General features: G+C 46.5%; 2 protein-coding genes across 3 annotated transcripts in view; both read right to left on the reverse strand.

The window, feature by feature from the left end:
• The window catches only part of specc1la (sperm antigen with calponin homology and coiled-coil domains 1-like a), a 44,051-nt gene extending 35,245 nt beyond the window's left edge, over positions 1-8,806 (reverse strand). The window contains exon 1 of the mRNA XM_088994886.1: positions 8,636-8,806. The gene's annotated coding sequence lies outside the window, so the exon portion shown is untranslated. The remainder of the gene's footprint in view (positions 1-8,635) is intronic.
• Positions 8,807-15,362: 6,556 nt separating this feature from the next.
• Positions 15,363-17,302, reverse strand: part of LOC148899558 (breakpoint cluster region protein) — a 41,850-nt gene continuing 39,910 nt past the window's right edge. For both annotated transcript variants that reach the window (XM_088994888.1, XM_088994887.1), the window contains 2 exons: positions 16,438-16,600; positions 15,363-16,363 (listed from right to left, as the gene is read on the reverse strand). In XM_088994888.1, the coding sequence (XP_088851014.1) occupies positions 16,274-16,363; positions 16,438-16,600 (253 nt within the window). In that variant the 3' untranslated portion in view covers positions 15,363-16,273. The remainder of the gene's footprint in view (positions 16,364-16,437; positions 16,601-17,302) is intronic.

Here is a 17,302-nt window from a genome sequence, read left to right on the forward strand (position 1 = left end):
TAATCAAACCCATGACTATGAACCTGGCTTCCTGGAATGTTCGCACCCTCCTCGATGCTCGAGACGGGATGGAGAGACCTCGAAGACGAACTGCCCTCATCGCACATGAGCTGAGAAGGTACAACATCGATATTGGCGCACTCAGTGAGACTCGGTTCTCAGGCGAGGATTCACTCACAGAAGTTTGTGAAGGTTACACCTTCTTCTGGAAGGGTCTCCCAGAGAATGAGCGAAGACTCCATGGAGTTGGCTTTGCTGTGAAAAGCAGCTTACTCAGTAACATCCCTGAGTCCCCCCAAGGCATCAGTGAACGGCTTATGACCTGGCGTATTCCCCTGGTAAAAGGTCGCTTCGCAACTTTAATCAGCGCCTATGCTCCCACCTTGGATGCTGACGATAACACCAAAGATGCCTTCTACGAGTCCCTGGATGCTACCATATCCAAAATCCCTGCCTCTGATAAACTTGTTCTGATGGGTGACTTCAATGCCCGAGTAGGTACTGATGCCAGGCTCTGGAAACAAGTAATCGGAAGGCACGGGACGGGGAAAATAAACAGCAATGGCCTCCGACTCCTCACTCTGTGCTCTGAGCATCAGTTGATTGTAACTAACATCATCTTTCAGCTGAAAAAGAAATACATCACATCATGGATGCACCCCAGGTCCAAACATTGGCACTTACTGGACTACATCATCACAAGGCAACGAGACCAAAATGACGTCTGCATCACACGGGCCATGCGTGGGGCTGAATGCTGGACTGATCATCGACTGATCAAGTCCAGGCTCAAGCTGAGAATTCGACCTCCTCATAAGAAACAGCAACCACAAAGGCGTCTTAACACCAGGGCCCTGGAGTCCCCAGAATGTGCAGCCAGCTACCGCCACAAGCTGGCAGAGGGACTTGCCAGCCTGGACAACGACACCAGTAACGGCCCACGAAGACAACACATTGTCCCAGTTAAATCTGCAGACGGTTCTGTACTACTGAAGGACAAACAGCTAATACTTGAGCGCTGGGCAGAGCACTTTGACTCCCTGCTCAACCAAGTAAACCCTTCAGACACATCTGTCCTTGACTCCCTCCCAGAGCTTCCATCAGTTCCCTCCCTTGATGAACCTCCTCAGTTCACAGAGGTCCTCTCTGCAATCCGGAGCCTTAAAAACAACAAAAGCCCTGGCCCTGATGGACTTCCAGCTGAGGTCTTCAAGAGCGGCGGTTAGCTCCTGACACGGAAGCTTTACCACCTCATCTGCAACATCTGGCAAAACGGGACACTTCCTCAGGAATGGAAAGACAGCAACATTGTCACCATTTACAAAAGGAAGGGGGACAAGTCAGTCTGCGGCAACAGCCGTGGCATCTCCCTACTTTCTGTTGCTGGCAAGATTCTTGCAAAAGTAATGCTGTTCCGTCTTACATCGCACATTACCGAAGACATCCTCCCAGAGACACAATGCGGCTTCAGGAAGGATCGAAGCACTCTGGACATGATCTTCGCTGCGCGCCAAGTTCAGGAGAAATGCAAGGAACAAAACAAGGACCTCTATATCACCTTCATTGACCTTACAAAGGCATTTGACACAGTTAACCGTGACATTCTCTGGACCATACTGCAGAAATTTGGCGTCCCCTCCAAATTTCTCGGCATCCGAAAACAGTTCCACAGCGGCATGCAAGCAACTGTACTTGTTGGTGGCCAGCAATCTTCCCCGTTCCCTGTGGAAGTCGGGGTGAAGCAGGGCTGTGTACTGGCCCCTGCTATATTCAACCTGTTCCTGATGGCAGCTACGCTCCTCTTCCATAAGTCCATCCAGGAAGGTGGCGGCGTACAAATCCAATTCCGCCTGGATGGTAACCTGTTTAACATCAGACGCCGACAGGCCAAGACCAAGACCCTGATCAGCGGCATCCACGAGCTACAGTATGCAGATGATTGCGCTCTGCTGGCCCACAGCCCAGCTGCCATGCAAAATGCCCTTGATACCATGTCCTCCGTCTACCGATCACTCGGTCTCGTGATCAATGTAACCAAAACGGAGGTCATGGCAAAAGAGAGTTCTCCAACCCCAGCGTTCACCCTCAGTGGCACACCCCTCAAGGTTGTCCAACAATTCAGCTACCTCGGCAGCATTCTAACACCCTCCTGTCTAATTGATGATGACGTCCAGGCCCGCATCCATCAAGCCTCCAAAGCTTTTGGCAGATTGCGTACTCGTGTGTTCGAAAACAACCACTTAAGAACTCCAACAAAAGTCGCAGTCTACCAAGCAGTGTGTGTGTCCACGCTGCTAAATGGCGCAGAAGCCTGGACCATCTATCGACGCCATGTGAGACGCCTTGATGCATTCCACATCAGGTGCCTCCAACGAATCCTTAGCATCACCTGGCAGGATCGTGTTCCACACACCGACATCCTTCAACGCACTGCCTCCACCAGTATCGAGGCCATACTGGCAAAGAGGCAACTTCGGTGGGTTGGACATGTCATCCGGATGCCTAGCTGCCGCTTGCCTCGACAGGTGCTTTATGGACAACTCTTGTCAGCGAAGAGGAAGCCTGGTGGTCCTAAGCTGCGATACAAAGACCAGCTTAAACAGACTCTAAAGAACTGCAACATCAAGCCCAGCGATCTGGAGTCTGCTGCAGCGAACAGGCCACTGTGGCGCTCCTTATGCCACGAAGGGGTGACACAACTTGAAGACAAGCGCACCCAGAGGAGGATCGTGCGGCACGAGCAAAGACACCTTTGTGCTGCTTCAGTACCGTCTCGCCAGCCCGGTCCTGGCCTCACATGTCCTGAATGTGGCAGGATTTGTGGCTCCAGAATCGGGCTTCATAGTCACCTACAGTGGCATCGCCGCCAGCGCCAATAACCACTGTCCAATACCCCACAAAGCAATGGAAGCGACGTCTTCCTCGACTTCGATGGACTGCCAAGAGATATATATATATATATATATATATATATATATATATATATATATATATATATATATATATATATATATATATATATATATATACATATATATATATATATATATATATATATACAGTAAAGTCTCGTTATATCGATATCGGATATATCGATAGTCCCGGTTATATCGATACTATTTCTATGCACGCACGGAGAAAATTACATGCAAACAGGGTCAGATATATCGATAGTCCCGGTTATATCGATATTTTTGCGGACTCCCTTGAATATCGATATAACGAGACTTTACTGTATATATGTGTGTAACGGAGTTGTGCACTTAGATTATTAAATTATGAAGAAAGTGACGCAACGGCGCATAGTGTGGCACTATGTCCCGCCCATAGTTTCCAGAACAATCTCGAGGAGATTCAGGGTGAGTCGCAATTTTCTGTTGGTCTTGATTAACGCGCATTTTCATGACAATATCTTATTTTGTTTCCCCTTTTGTACTGTCTAGTGTTATCTAATTAGTTCCCTTATTCATTTCGAGTCCAGATTACTTTTTGTGTCATTATTTACTTCACGTTTTGTCGAGTGGAACTTTGGAGCACATGTGCTTTTCTATTGCGCAGTTAATCACAAGACGAAACCCATGCGACTTCACCCATCCCTTCTGCCATACTGTGTTGCAGGTAATATTTATTGAACAATATTTAGTTTCTTGTGTCGTGTTTCATTTGCCCGTGAGTGTCCGTGGCGGGTTGAACTGTGCGCGAGCCATTACAAGCGCACCGCGTGTTCTGCCGAGTCTCCGCCCATGATGCATTCAGGGACATCTTGTAAATAACAGTGAACTTGTGTTGTATTCTCTTTTTCTGTAAATAACCACTATACGATCACACGTTGTTAATTCTGTTTTGTTATCTACAATGTTTTGCATTTCAGAACAATCTCGAGGAGATTCAGGTTAATCACAAGACGAAACCCATGCGACTTCACCCATCCCTTCTGCCATACTGTGTTGCAGAAATAAAAGAAATAAAAAGACACATCCACGCGTCTCGTCTTCATTAAGACGGCAGCATCGTGGAGATGAAGACAGTCACTGTCTTATATACACATATATATATATATATATATAAACATATATATACAGTAAAGTCTCGTTATATCGATATTCAAGGGAGTCCGAAAAAATATCGATATAACCGGGACTATCGATATATATGTTTGACTCTATGACTTGAAACTGTTGCAAGATGATAATAATTGCCAATGGCACAACACTGCATCCACCATATTTGAAAAATGTTTGCATGTAATTTTCTCCGTGCGTGCATAGAAATAGTATCGATATAACCGGGACTATCGATATATCCGACCCTGTTTGCATGTAATTGCCTCCGTGCGTGCATAGAAATAGTATCGATATAACCGGGACTATCGATATATCCGATATCGATATAACGAGACTTTACTGTATATATATATATATATATATATATATATATATATATATATATATATATATATATATATATATATATATATATATATACCAAAAAAAGCATGCCAACCAGTCGCTGGAGTGATGGTTGTTTGCTCTCCAACTACTGGTGAGATGCACTCGGGCAAGACAAGGAAAATGTGTAAATGCTCTGGAAACAAATTCTTCAGGCAGTGAAGCCAAAGGACAGCATGTCTCGGAATGATGCTGAGAGAAAAATACTTGACGCAGTTCAAAAATCAAAGCACACCACATCATTTTTCAAATATGGTGGATGTAAAGAGTTTGATGTTTCTCTTTATTTGTAAGTAGGTTCGTTGTCAGATCTCCCAGGCAGGTGACGCGCAGAGCTTGATCGTGGCGTGGAGTTGAGCAAGTCGTGCCGTGATGTCCGTCCGACGCCCGGCGTGAGCCGGGCGTGAGTCCGAGATGATTCTGATGTGATTCTGCCTCGTGGTTCGCCCAATCTCTCTGTCCCGCGACAGCTCCTTTTATACAATTTGCAAGCGTGTGCTATGCGTCAGGGTGATACGCACATCAAGGAGATCAAGGAATTGAAAGACATGAAAGTGTTGAAAAGCGCACTTCAAAATCATACACGCGTGTGACGCAACAGGACTCCCCTCCTGGATCCGAAGTCGGTGAAAGCGATGAAGTAAAAAGAAATAAAAACCAGGCAAGATGACGGTCACCGGGCGTGGCAGGCGTCGGTGGGGAGGTTGCCGAGGAGGTTTCGTGGTGCCTGAAAGTCATTGTACGGGAGCACGGCAAAGAGTGCTCACGACTGCCAGTTTGAGTCAATCGATGGAAACTTTCCTCGCGGCCGTCGAGTCGATGCCGGAAGGTCTTATCACCGTGAGATGTCGGACAATCGATGAGGGATTGTGAGGACGAAGGTGCGTGGGGTTGGCCATGCTGCTGGGCCCGGACAGGCCGGTCATCGGCGACGGTGGCGATGATCGCGCTGCCATGGCGCTCTGCAGGACGCTGAGGAAGCACGCTGACGTCGGCGGCCGTGTCGGCCATGAAGTGTCTTCCCGAAGTCCGATCGTGGACATAAGCGATGTCCGACGATGTCCGATCGTGGACATATACGATGTCCGATCGTGGACATAAGCGATGTCCGACGATGTGCGATCGTGGACATATACGATGCAGCTAGTTGCAGAGTCGCCAGGCGAATTGGACGATGTTGGCCATCAGGGTGCGGCAGTTTTCACGGTGGGGTCGGGGCGCCCACGGGTGGTGGCGGCCCATCGGGAGCTCGGCTCGAGGGGTCTTGCTGTGAAGATGCCGGGTTCACAGGCGGCTGGGAAATCTGGTTCTTTCCATTTGGAGAGTTGATTGGGCTGAGGAGGAGGGAAAAAAATCCTCCTGGCTGGCTCGCCAATAAAGAGTTTGATGTTTCTCTTTATTTGTAAGTAGGTTCGTTGTCAGATCTCCCAGGCAGGTGACGCGCAGAGCTTGATCGTGGCGTGGAGTTGAGCAAGTCGTGCCGTGATGTCCGTCCGACGCCCGGCATGCGCCGGGCGTGAGTCCGAGATGACTCTGATGTGATTCTGCCTCGTGGTTCGCCCAATCTCTCTGTCCCGCGACAGCTCCTTTTATACAATTTGCAAGCGTGTGCTATGCGTCAGGGTGATACGCACATCAAGGAGATCAAGGAATTGAAAGACATGAAAGTGTTGAAAAGCGCACTTCAAAATCATACACGCGTGTGACGCAACAGATGCAGTGTTGTGCCATTGGCAATTATTATCATCTAGCAACAGTTTCAAGTCATAGAGTCATCTTCTATTCAAAGTACAGTAGAATACTCTGCGCATGATGCTAATACAGGGTAAATACTAATTTTCAAATAAATACAGTATTGATAAACAACTTAAAGTTTACATACATATGCAAGATTATCCCAACATTCTTTTTATTTGCAAGGTTCTCCATTATCTCTGTCAATATTAGCATGAAGTGTATTGTATTGACAGTCCGGGTTTGCCATGGAAAAACGATCATTGTAGTAAACAGGAATTCCCTGTGTTCCTCTTCAAAAATAGAAACTTCCCCATACTCAAATAAGCTGTCCAAAAATAAGTCGTATACTTATCTTTTTCATATATTCTTCTATACTTTTGTCTCATTTGGCAACCAACAATAAACAAACTAGCAATATGCATCTGTGCTTCTACTGAATGCAAATATTGTACAAATACAAATTTAGCAAAAATGTGGACCCACGCGCCCACTAGGAATCAAAAATAAAATAACTTTACTTTTTAGTATTAAGCATAACCGTGAAAGTGAAAAGCCAAGCGACTTTCTGCTAAAAGTTGACTGATGAACAGACGAGCCAAATGAGAACTGGACAGCTAAATAACAATGTTAGATTTTGGTTATCATGAATAAGAAAGATGAGATTTAAAATGAGGACCTGCAAAAGATAGGAGTCTTGTAATTGCTCATAAAGACCCATTTGGCTGTGTTCTTTCCTCATTGAAGCTTCAACAGCGCTGAGGCACTTCCTTGCCATAACAAGAGCTTCCTGTGATGGCGTCTCCAAAGAAACAACCTTACAAGGCAGACTGTGTGCTTGTGAACAAGCAGGCACCAGCCTGCTTGAGGGAGAACAGACACTAATAAAGTCTCAAGTCACATGCAGTAAAATATGCCCGACTTCTGATACAAAAGATCACACCTGTAGGTTGTTCCTGACTGACCTTACATGAAAAAAGGAAAGAATCGAACTGCATACTGAGAACTGAAACATCATTTTCAGCACAATACCCCGTTTCAGTGGTACAGTAAAGTCTCGTTATATCGATATCGGATATATCGATAGTCCCTGTTATATCGATACTACACGCACGGAGAAAATTACATGCAAACAGGGTCGGATATATCGATAGTCCCGGTTATATCGATATTTTTTCGGACTCCCTTGAATATCGATATAACGAGACTTTACTGTATATCAAAAATGATGATGCTACCTATGTCCATAAGTGTCTGGGAATCACGTTTCATTTTTCTCTTGTTTCATGTCATTCACAAAAAAATCATTCACAAAATACATCTCATTTGAATCAAACTAAACGCGAATTAAAAGGCTGTGAAAGAAAACTATTTTTGACTACCAGCAAAGTTTAAAAACATCTCATGGTGTCAGCAAAACGGTCTTCGGCACCCATATAACATCTGTTCTGCTCATTTATTTGAAGATGGGGAGCAAACACACCTTTATATTTGGCACACCCACAACATTAGCATCACACCTAACGCCACCATTATCACTATTATCTCAGTTGAACCCAAGTGGCCAAACGCATGCTTTAATGACAACCTATTTGCTTTCCAATAACTAATGAACCCCAAAACACGTATTACATATTTTAGTGTCAAGCCAAATGACCATATAAAGCCAAGGAGGGTATCTAGCCAGTAAGCTATATGGTAAGGCACGTTGGGAATTTCAGCAATTTAGATTCCTGTTTGTATAATAGTTTTCAAAACAAGATCACCAAAGTCTCCAATGAATTAGCTCCCACAACATTTTAAATGGAAACGTGGTTTTAACACATGCTTGGCTTGCACTCAACTGGTTCAAACTGGCTGAAATGCTACAAGCAAAGTACTCCTACTAAATAGTAAGAGAGTGATAGCTGTAATGTAATCCTGAAAAGTTGAAATAAAACTATTTTATTACAACTTGTTTGCAAAGTTAGGGCAACTGTAATGTAACAATGGTCGAAACTAAAGCTGAATGGTTTGTTGTCACAATGACTGGCGTCGCAGTGATGCAACAATCACGAATGACCTAAAACAATTGAAGTATCGTGCCACACAATTGGGCATCGACACAAATCGAGTAACAAGGCACAGTTTTCCCTCAGAAATAGTTGCGTAGCTATGCTTTAGAGTAGCTTATTTTGAAATCATTCCCAGGACACAGCCAAGCAATTTTCTCGAACAACACTTTTGTTGTAATATGTGAATGACTATTGAAACCATCACTTTAACACCGTTTAAACGAACACGCGGAAATTCACGAAGATTAATGTAACTGAGTGTGTCCACCCAGCCATTAATTTGAGATCAGGTCAACTGTGACAATGCTAGGGTTGCTAAAAGCTGTCGTGAAGCTAACGACGTTAGCATAGCCGGCAAACAAGCAGCATTCTACGCACTGAAAGAGAAGAAGTGCAAACCTGCGTTTCTTCTACATTCCAACTTTGACGGATTGTCAAATGTCCGATGGATGCGCAATGGCAATGGCGCGCCGGTTGTTAATGCTACCACAAGCAGGCTGGTGGGCTGCATCTGTTTTGGAAGTCAGCTCGCTTCTGCTGACAGCAGCGAGATGATCCCCTGCACCCTCTTCTGGTTTACGCTGCATCACCTCAGCATCACGCCTCGCCGGCGAGGGCACTGCGCGTTTCCCTTGACCTGCATTTTAGCAGTTTTAAATAATCGACGTTTTTCTGGGAGCTGTACTTGATTAAAGTTAGTTTTTCTGGAGACTTTTGGCTTTTGAACCTTTTCAACCTCTACGAATGACAGCACGGTGTGTTTGGATATTATGAGCCAAAAGTAAATAAAATACTGTACATCAACGAACGGCCTGCCCTACAGCATCGGTGTCCAAACTCGGTACTCAAAAGGCCACTGTCCTGTCTGTTTTCCAGCTCTCCTAGAAGCAACACATCTGATTCAAGTCATCAAGTTATTCCCATTCGTATGGCTTTATTTAAGACAATTGTTTGATGTTGGCTACAAGAATGACTCGTGGTGAATAGCCTTCTTTGTCTTGCGTCATCTGGCACTTTTGGCATTCTTATCATCCCCTCCTCTCATTATGAACACAGCTGTATGAGAAATAGGAGGAAAACTGTTGTGTGCATTTACATTTTTGTATCGAGATATCAAAATTGGTATAGAGTCTACTCCTATAAAAGCATAGTGCTCTTTTAATTTACCTTAATTCTAAAGGCTAAAACACTATGAAGTAAAAATAAAATGTTTTGATGTTAAGGTGATGTTTTCAATTGTCGTACACATTTTAGAACAATTGCTTGGATGTCCATCCATCCATTTTCTGTATCGCTTATTCCTCATTAGGGTCACGGGGGTGATGGAGCCTATCGCAGCCGTCTTCGGGCACCAGGTGGGGGACACCCTAAATTGGTTTGCCAGCCAATCTCAGGAAACACAGAGACAAACAAACTCACATCTAGGGACATTTTGAGTGTTCAATATGCCTGCCATGCATATTTTTGGAATGTGGGAGGAAACCGGAGGACCCGGAGAAAACCCACACGGGCCTGGGGAGAACATAAAAACTCCACAGAGGGAGGGCAGACCGGGTCTTGAACACACGACCTCTGCACTGTGCACTCATGCCAAATACTCCATACCAGGCCGCCTTATACTATTTTAATCCACATCATATTCCCATTAACGTGTTGCTTAAATAAATAAACGTCACTGTACCACTTAAGATTTAATTGAGAGGTGGGGGTGTTATACTCTTGTTGGAATTAGTGCAAACACTCTTGGTCGACCATATAAGCATGTTAAGAAACTGCAAGGATTATCAACTGTTCCATTGAAAATGGCAGTGGTGGGCCGTCAGTGCCTGCAAGGCCTTCTCTGCTGGCCTAAAAATATCTGAATGACAGACTAAAGTGAATTATATTTTGTCCATGAATTTTTATTAAATAATTCCAAATTGTCTTTCAGCTTCCTTTCATTACTTTTCCCCTTTTATGCTGCTTCCAGATGTGTGTTTTTGTATTTAAGCATTTAACCAATCACATTTCAGCCATCATTTGTTACCAGGTTCAGAAATCTACCTGAACACCGTCACAGTCAGGTTTCCAGGCCCTGCAGCATAACAACCAATGTCGATGACACTGTTACTTTAACCAATTAGAGCTTGAGTTGGCAACCCAAGGCCTGCTGGAAGGCGCTGGAAACATCAGTTTTCACAAAGTATGATTGGCTACTCACTAGCCAATCATAGTATTGTAGCCGTTGAGGAATGAGCACACACGATGAATATGTGGAGACGTGTTTATTCCAACGGCTAACAAGTGGATCTCAACTGAACAGCAAAAGCAGTGCAATACATGCAACATGAACTGCCCCCTCCCCTGCACCTGCTGGGTGAGATGCCTGGTCCTAGTGCCCGCCACACAGCCCCCCCCAGAACACCCAGAAGGAAGGTCAAGGTGAAAATTTTGCAGGGGGCTTAACCAGCCTGCCCCAACGACTACGCAGTCCGTCATTAGGTGGTGTAGGTGATTCGGGCGAGACCTCAGTGGGGGAACGACACTCAACCCTGGCATGCCGCGGTGAGGCTGGAGGTTTCGGAGGGCGTCCGCGACGTGGGGCCTGGGCAGGCGAAACGTCCTCGCCTGCAACTAAATGAGCCGGTTTGAGCCTGTCTATTGAAATGCCCTCCCTCCGCCCACCCATATCGAGCACAAAACTCTTCACCGTGTTCGAGCACTCTAAACGGGCCGTCGTACGGCGGTCGGAGGGGAGAGCGGTGGGCATCGTGACGCACAAAGACGAAACGGGCTGACCTAAGAGCAGACGGAACAAATATTTTGGGGCCGCAGTGGTGAATTGGTGCTGGAGTCAGGGGCTCTGCTGGCAAAAGGGGGAATGAAGGTGCACCCGAAGCTTCAGGCAGAAATTCACCGGGAACGCGGAGTGGTTGACCGAGCACTAACTCTGCGGGGGCGGCGTTAAGGTCTTCTTTCGGGGCCGAACGTAACCCGAGCAGGACCCACGGAAGCTGGTCGACCCAGTTACCGTCCGACAGCGCGGCCCGTAGCGCGGCTTTCAGTGACCGGTGGAAGCGTTCGCACATCCCGTTAGCCTGCGGGTGGTAGGCCATAGTGCGGTGTACCTGCACACCCAAGGACTGCGCCATGGCCGACCAGAGCTCGGACACAAACTGGGGGCCTCTGTCCGAAGTGATATCGGATGGCGTGCCGAAACGTGCGACCCAGGACAACAGAAATGCGCGAGCAATATCTGCCGAGGTCGTGGAGGACAGGGGGACTGCTTCCGGCCACCTAGTGGTTCGATCGACCATGGTGAGGAGATGTGTGCAACCCTGCGAAGGAGGGAGGGGCCCGACCAGATCCACATGGGCGTGGTCGAATCTCCTGTCCGGAATTGGAAAAGTTTCCAGGTTTGCTCGGGTGTGCCTGTGGACTTTGGCGCGCTGACATGCCACGCATGCAGCTGCCCACTTCCTGACGTCCTTCCGTAACCCAGGCCAGACAAACTTGGCCCCAATAAGTTTAACTGACGCCCGGACGCCAGGGTGTGAGAGGGAATGAATAGAATTAAAAATTCGCCGACGCCACTCCTGCGGAACCACGGGACGAGTGCGACCCGTAGACGCAGAGGAGAGCGGGACCCCCTTCACACAGTGCCACCTTCTCAAGTTTCAGGGCTGTGCCTGCTGCCTTGAGTTCGTGGATGTCCGGATCCTCAGATTGGGCGGTGGCCATCTCTGAAAAATCCACCCCGAGCTGGACTGGACACACAATCGCGCGTGACAGGCAATCGGCCACGTGCTGAATGTCTGTTGTGAATTCAGAAATGGCCGCCAAATGCCGCTGCTGTCGGGCCGACCACGGTTCAGTCACCTTTGACATGGCGAATGTGAGTGGTTTGTGATCCACATATGCGGTAAACCGGCGCCCCTCGAGGAGGAAACGAAAATGGGGCGTTGCAAGATAGAGTGCTAACAACTCTCTGTCGAAAACACTGTACTTGCGTTCGTTATCTTGCAGTTTCCGACTGAAAAATGCAAGGGGCTGCCATTCGTTCTCCACAAGCTGCTCAACCACCGCCCCTACGGCAACATCAGACGCGTCGGTAGTCAAAGCTACCTATGCGGTTGAGATTGGGTGGACCAGAAGAGTTGCACCCGCAAGAGCTTCCTTGGCCCGTTGGAAGGATTGTGCTCGTTGCGGTGCCCACTCGACGGGGTCGTTAGCCTTCTTTTTTCTCAAGGCGCCGTAGAGGGGTTGTAGGAGGTCGGCTGCGTGAGGAAGAAACCGGTTGTAAAAATTGATCATTCCCAAAAACTCCTGCAGAGCCTTTACTGTGGCCGGGCGGGGGAAATCCACCACTGCTTGTACTTTGGCGGGTAAGGGGATGGCGCCCTGTGGAGAAATGCGATGCCCCAAGAAATCGATCTTGGACAGACCAAATTGGCACTTAACAGGGTTGACTATAAGGCCGTGCGAATCAAGGCGCTTGAAAACTTCGGTTAAGTGCGACAGGTGTTCCTCCGGTGAAGGGCTGGCCACAAGGATGTCGTCTAGATAGACAAATACAAAATCAAGACCTCGCAAGACTGAGTCCATCAGTCTCTGAAAGGTCTGTGCCGCCCCCTTCAGGCCAAAAGGCATACGGAGGAATTCAAAAAGGCCAAAAGGGGTTATTACTGCAGTTTTTGGCACATCTTCTGCCCGTACCGGAACCTGGTGATAACCGCGAACGAGGTCAACTTTGGAAAAGATCACGGCTCCGGCGAAACGTGCGGAAAAGTCCTGGATGTGCGGAATTGGGTAACGATCGTGTGTGGTTACATTATTAAGCCGACGAAAATCACAGCACGGCCGCCAAGAACCGTCACTTTTGGGGACCATGTGCAATGGTGAGGCCCACGGGCTGTTGGAACGCCTCACGATGCCCAAGCGCTCCATCGTCGCGAACTCCCCTTTCGCCATTGCCAATTTTGCCGCGTCGAGGCGACGAGCGCGGGCAAAAACTGGCGGGCCAACCGTGGGAATGAAATGCTCTACCCCGTGTTTAGTATCGGCATTGGAAAAGGCGGGTGTGGTTAACGACGGATAATCGGTCAGCAGGCATTCATAAACGTTACCCGATGTTAAATAATTTGCATGCGTTAACGCCCCGAGCCCTCAGGCCTCGTACGGAAAAGTGGCGAAAGAGATGGCGTCAATCAAACGACGGTTGGCAATGTCCACAAGAAGTCCGTGAGCACATAAAAAATCGGCGCCAATTATGGGAACTGTGGTCGCGGCAACAATAAAGTTCCACTTGAATTCCCGTCCGTGGAAACGCACAGTCACCGACCTGGAACCGAAGTTAGCGATGGGCGAGCCGTTAGCTGCGCACAAGGCAGGCCCACATCCACCTGCCATCTTGTCCGCAGCGGTGGGCGTCAGCAGGCTTACATGTGCCCCGCTGTCCACCAGGAAACGTCTTCCTGACGAGGAGTCCGTGACGAAAAGCAGCTCGCTTTCGTTGCTGGCGCCCATGGCTGCTACTGGTTGTCAGGTGTTGAAAATTCCTGTCGTCTCGTGGGAGCAGGGAGGTGCGCAGCGTCGAGCCTTGGCGCCAAACCGCTGATGGAAATAGCAGGTGGCTTTCCCGCGCCGCTTCTGCGATCCCGCTGCGGCCACGACGGTCGGATCAATTTGCACGGCTAACCGCCGTATCGCCAGAAGCGCTCGATCTGCTTCTTCCGCCAAGCCACGATAGTCGCCGGTGGCTAGGCACGTCGAGTTAGCGAGCACGGCGCACACTTCGGGTGGTAGCTGGCGAAGGAAAATGTGGGGGAAAAGGAATCCGCCATCATCCGCATTTAACAGCGACAGCATTTTGTCCATTAGATCCACTGCTGTTCCGTCGCTGAGTCGGGGAAGCGAAAGAAGTCTGTCTGCTCTCTCGGAGGCCGATAGCGTGAACCGTCGGAGCAGCCATTGTTCGAGCGCGTCGTACTTCCTGCATCGTGGAGGCGCGCGCAGAAGTTGCATCATGCGATGCGTTGTCGGTTGGTCGAGGGACGCCACGACCATGTAATATTTTAGGTCATCTGTCGTGACGCCTTGTAGGTGGAAAAGTGCTTCCACATGCTGGAACCACGAAGCCGGGTCGTTGTGCCAGAACTCGGGCAACTTCGCGGTGTAGGCGGCAGCTGCGAGTTTGGGCGCCGGTCGTGGCGACATGGCCGTAGAAGAAACATCTTCGTCCGTTGCCATGAAGATTTCCATTGTCGGGGTCACCAGTGTAGCCGTTGAGGAATGAGCACACACGATTAAATGTGGAGACGAGTTTATTCCAACGGCTAACAAGTGGATCTCAACTGAACAGCAAAAGCAGTGCAATACATGCAACATGAACTGCCCCCTCCCCTGCACCTGCTGGGTGAGATGCCTGGTCCTAGTGCCCGCCACAGTATCACTAGCCACCGGTGATAAGCACATACTGACGAGACCTAGCACACGGTAACTGTAACGAGCTGCATAATAATAATAATAATAATAATAATAATAATAATAATAATAATAATAATAATAATAATAATTCATTTATAAGCTCCTTTCAAAACTCTGAAGGACACTTTACAGTTAGAGGTCAAGCAAATATATTGTTGTGTTGATTTAATATAATTTTGTCAACCCACAATGGCTAGAGGAGGAGAAGAAATGGATTAGGTTGCAGATATACGGTTAAAGCCATTTTCAAGACGGACTTTCAAGAATAGATGGACATCATTAAGAAATGTTGGACAGCTCTGAAGCTAGCAAAAATAGCAAATAATATTGCAATTTTATGAGGTTATCATGAATCCAGACGTTCATAGTAAAAATTCGAACAGTTTAATGACAGTATTTCTTAAGTTTCTTCAAGTCACAAGTTATTTCCTTGCCAAGGGCATCCTTTAGTGGACGTGTAGTAATATTACACCACACTTGCAACTGATTGATTCAGATGTAACACTACTGAAGTCCCAGGAGTGACATGCACGGCCCGCCACTGGAAAATGGTAACATGGTGATTCGGCTATCTGATAGGAATTACAATTTTCATGACAATTTAACATTAAATTTAAATTAAAATTGCAATTCCAAACGCAATAGCAATAACATGACAAAATGAGGTTGTCAAGTAAATCTTTATTTTGAGAAATCATTTGGTCAGTATTTAGAAGAAGTGATTGTGTATGTCGCACAAATCACAAGAATAAAGTGTTTCAGTTTGTGCCAACAAGCGTTTCATTTCTTGCAATCATTTGGAAACTCCTAATTGAAGTGCATTTTGCATTTCCACGTCTTCAAAATTAATACTGCATGGGGTGATGACCCTGTTTGTACCCCAGAAGTGTTGAATAGGAGTCAGTAAAAGGTACCCATGAAATTACTCTCAAAATGACAAAAGGGAGAATATTGAAAAAGGAATGCAACTACAAACACCATCACAACAACTCGAGTTACATAAATCACACCGGATGTCAACTAACAAAAACAGTAGTAGCAACATATGAAGGATCAACTCAAGGAACTTTAAAAAAAAATGCTGACATCGAGTGAAAACATGAACTAAACATTTTGACAAGAACGGTGTGGACACTATCATTACATATTGTTGAAGTTTTACACATAACTAGAGCCTTCCAGTTTATTTCAAGTACAACATGCCTGCATGTTGGATGCAAACTGCAAATTTAGGTCGCATGTGGAAAGTGAAGCTGTGGCACAAGCAATTCCAGGGCAAACCAGAGGAGTCGGCATGAAAACCTTGATCCGTTTGTATTCCATCAATCTACGCTCACCAGTGACAAATCCTTCAAGCAAATTCACTCGCCGTGAACTCACCACCATTGTACGGGATGACAGGCAGCAAATCATGGCGTCAAGATAAAAGTCATTACATTAGAAAAACTGTTATCAAATATACAATTCATCAAGATACAATTTGTGCATATATCGAGGATGATCAACCACGTTAACGCTGGTGATATTGTGTATCATCCATTCGTTGACTGTTTTTAACATATCAAAATCTGGTTACAATTCATTCGAGAAGAGAAGGCTTTGTCGTTTACTGTCAGGGGTTGGAATGCCCTCCAGCTGGAGAAAGAACAGTAGAACTTGCACCTGACAAGACAAAGGAACAAGTGAACAAGCATGGTCCGGCAGCCGATGTTTTATGCTATGCGGTTGAATTCTACCTGCGCCATGACCTCCAGCGACCAGCTGTCATTCATTGAGATCGGCTGTGAGCTGTTAATGGTGATTTTGCTGTCTTTCTCGGATGGTCGAAGCAAAGTGGGTCCAAAAACGGTGGCCAGATTATGCAGAGACATCTTGTTAAAGCTCTCATTTTCAGCCACCCTATCAGAATGGGACAAAAAAAGTAGCCAATTTCACATTTGTAAGACAGGCCAGGAATTGAATTGGTGGAAGTAAAAATAACAAGAATGTAAAATTGTACAAATACAAATGCAAAAATGGTGCAAAATATGTACAATTTATTTCAATGTTTAGATAATAGACTCATTGTTGAATCGCATGATTTAAAACTGGATGTCAATATTAGGTATAGGTATGTGGATGTTATTACCTAATCAAGCCCTTTTGTGATTAAGAGCAATACAAATAAATCAGACCTGACTTGACAATACTTAATAATAGTTGAACAAGATAGAAAAGAGAACCATAACAAAATGTAATACAGTAAAACCTCCGCTGACGAACGCTTCAGCTCACAAACTTTTCACCTGAAGAACATTAAATTTGCAAGCATATAATCTCTGCTGACGATCTGGTTTTCGGTGGACGAAACCAAACCACGGCGTCCCAGTTCGTCCCCCGTTTTCTTTGAGTGCGGACGTGGTTTGTGTTTGATCGACATTTTGGACCATATCGAGTGTTAATTTTGCTATGATGGGACCGAAAAAGACCCCACCACAGGCTAAAATTACAATCGAGCAGAAGAAGATCATTGAAAAACACGAACAAGGTGTGCGTCTCTGTGACTTAGCGTTCCAGTACCAGTCCGCTAAGTCTACCATTGCTACCATCCTTAAGAACAAG

Source organism: Hippocampus bargibanti, linkage group LG04 (genome assembly GCF_051943395.1).
Source record: "Hippocampus bargibanti isolate YZ-2025 linkage group LG04, ASM5194339v1, whole genome shotgun sequence".
In the NCBI taxonomy this organism is placed as follows: Eukaryota; Metazoa; Chordata; class Actinopteri; order Syngnathiformes; family Syngnathidae; genus Hippocampus; species Hippocampus bargibanti.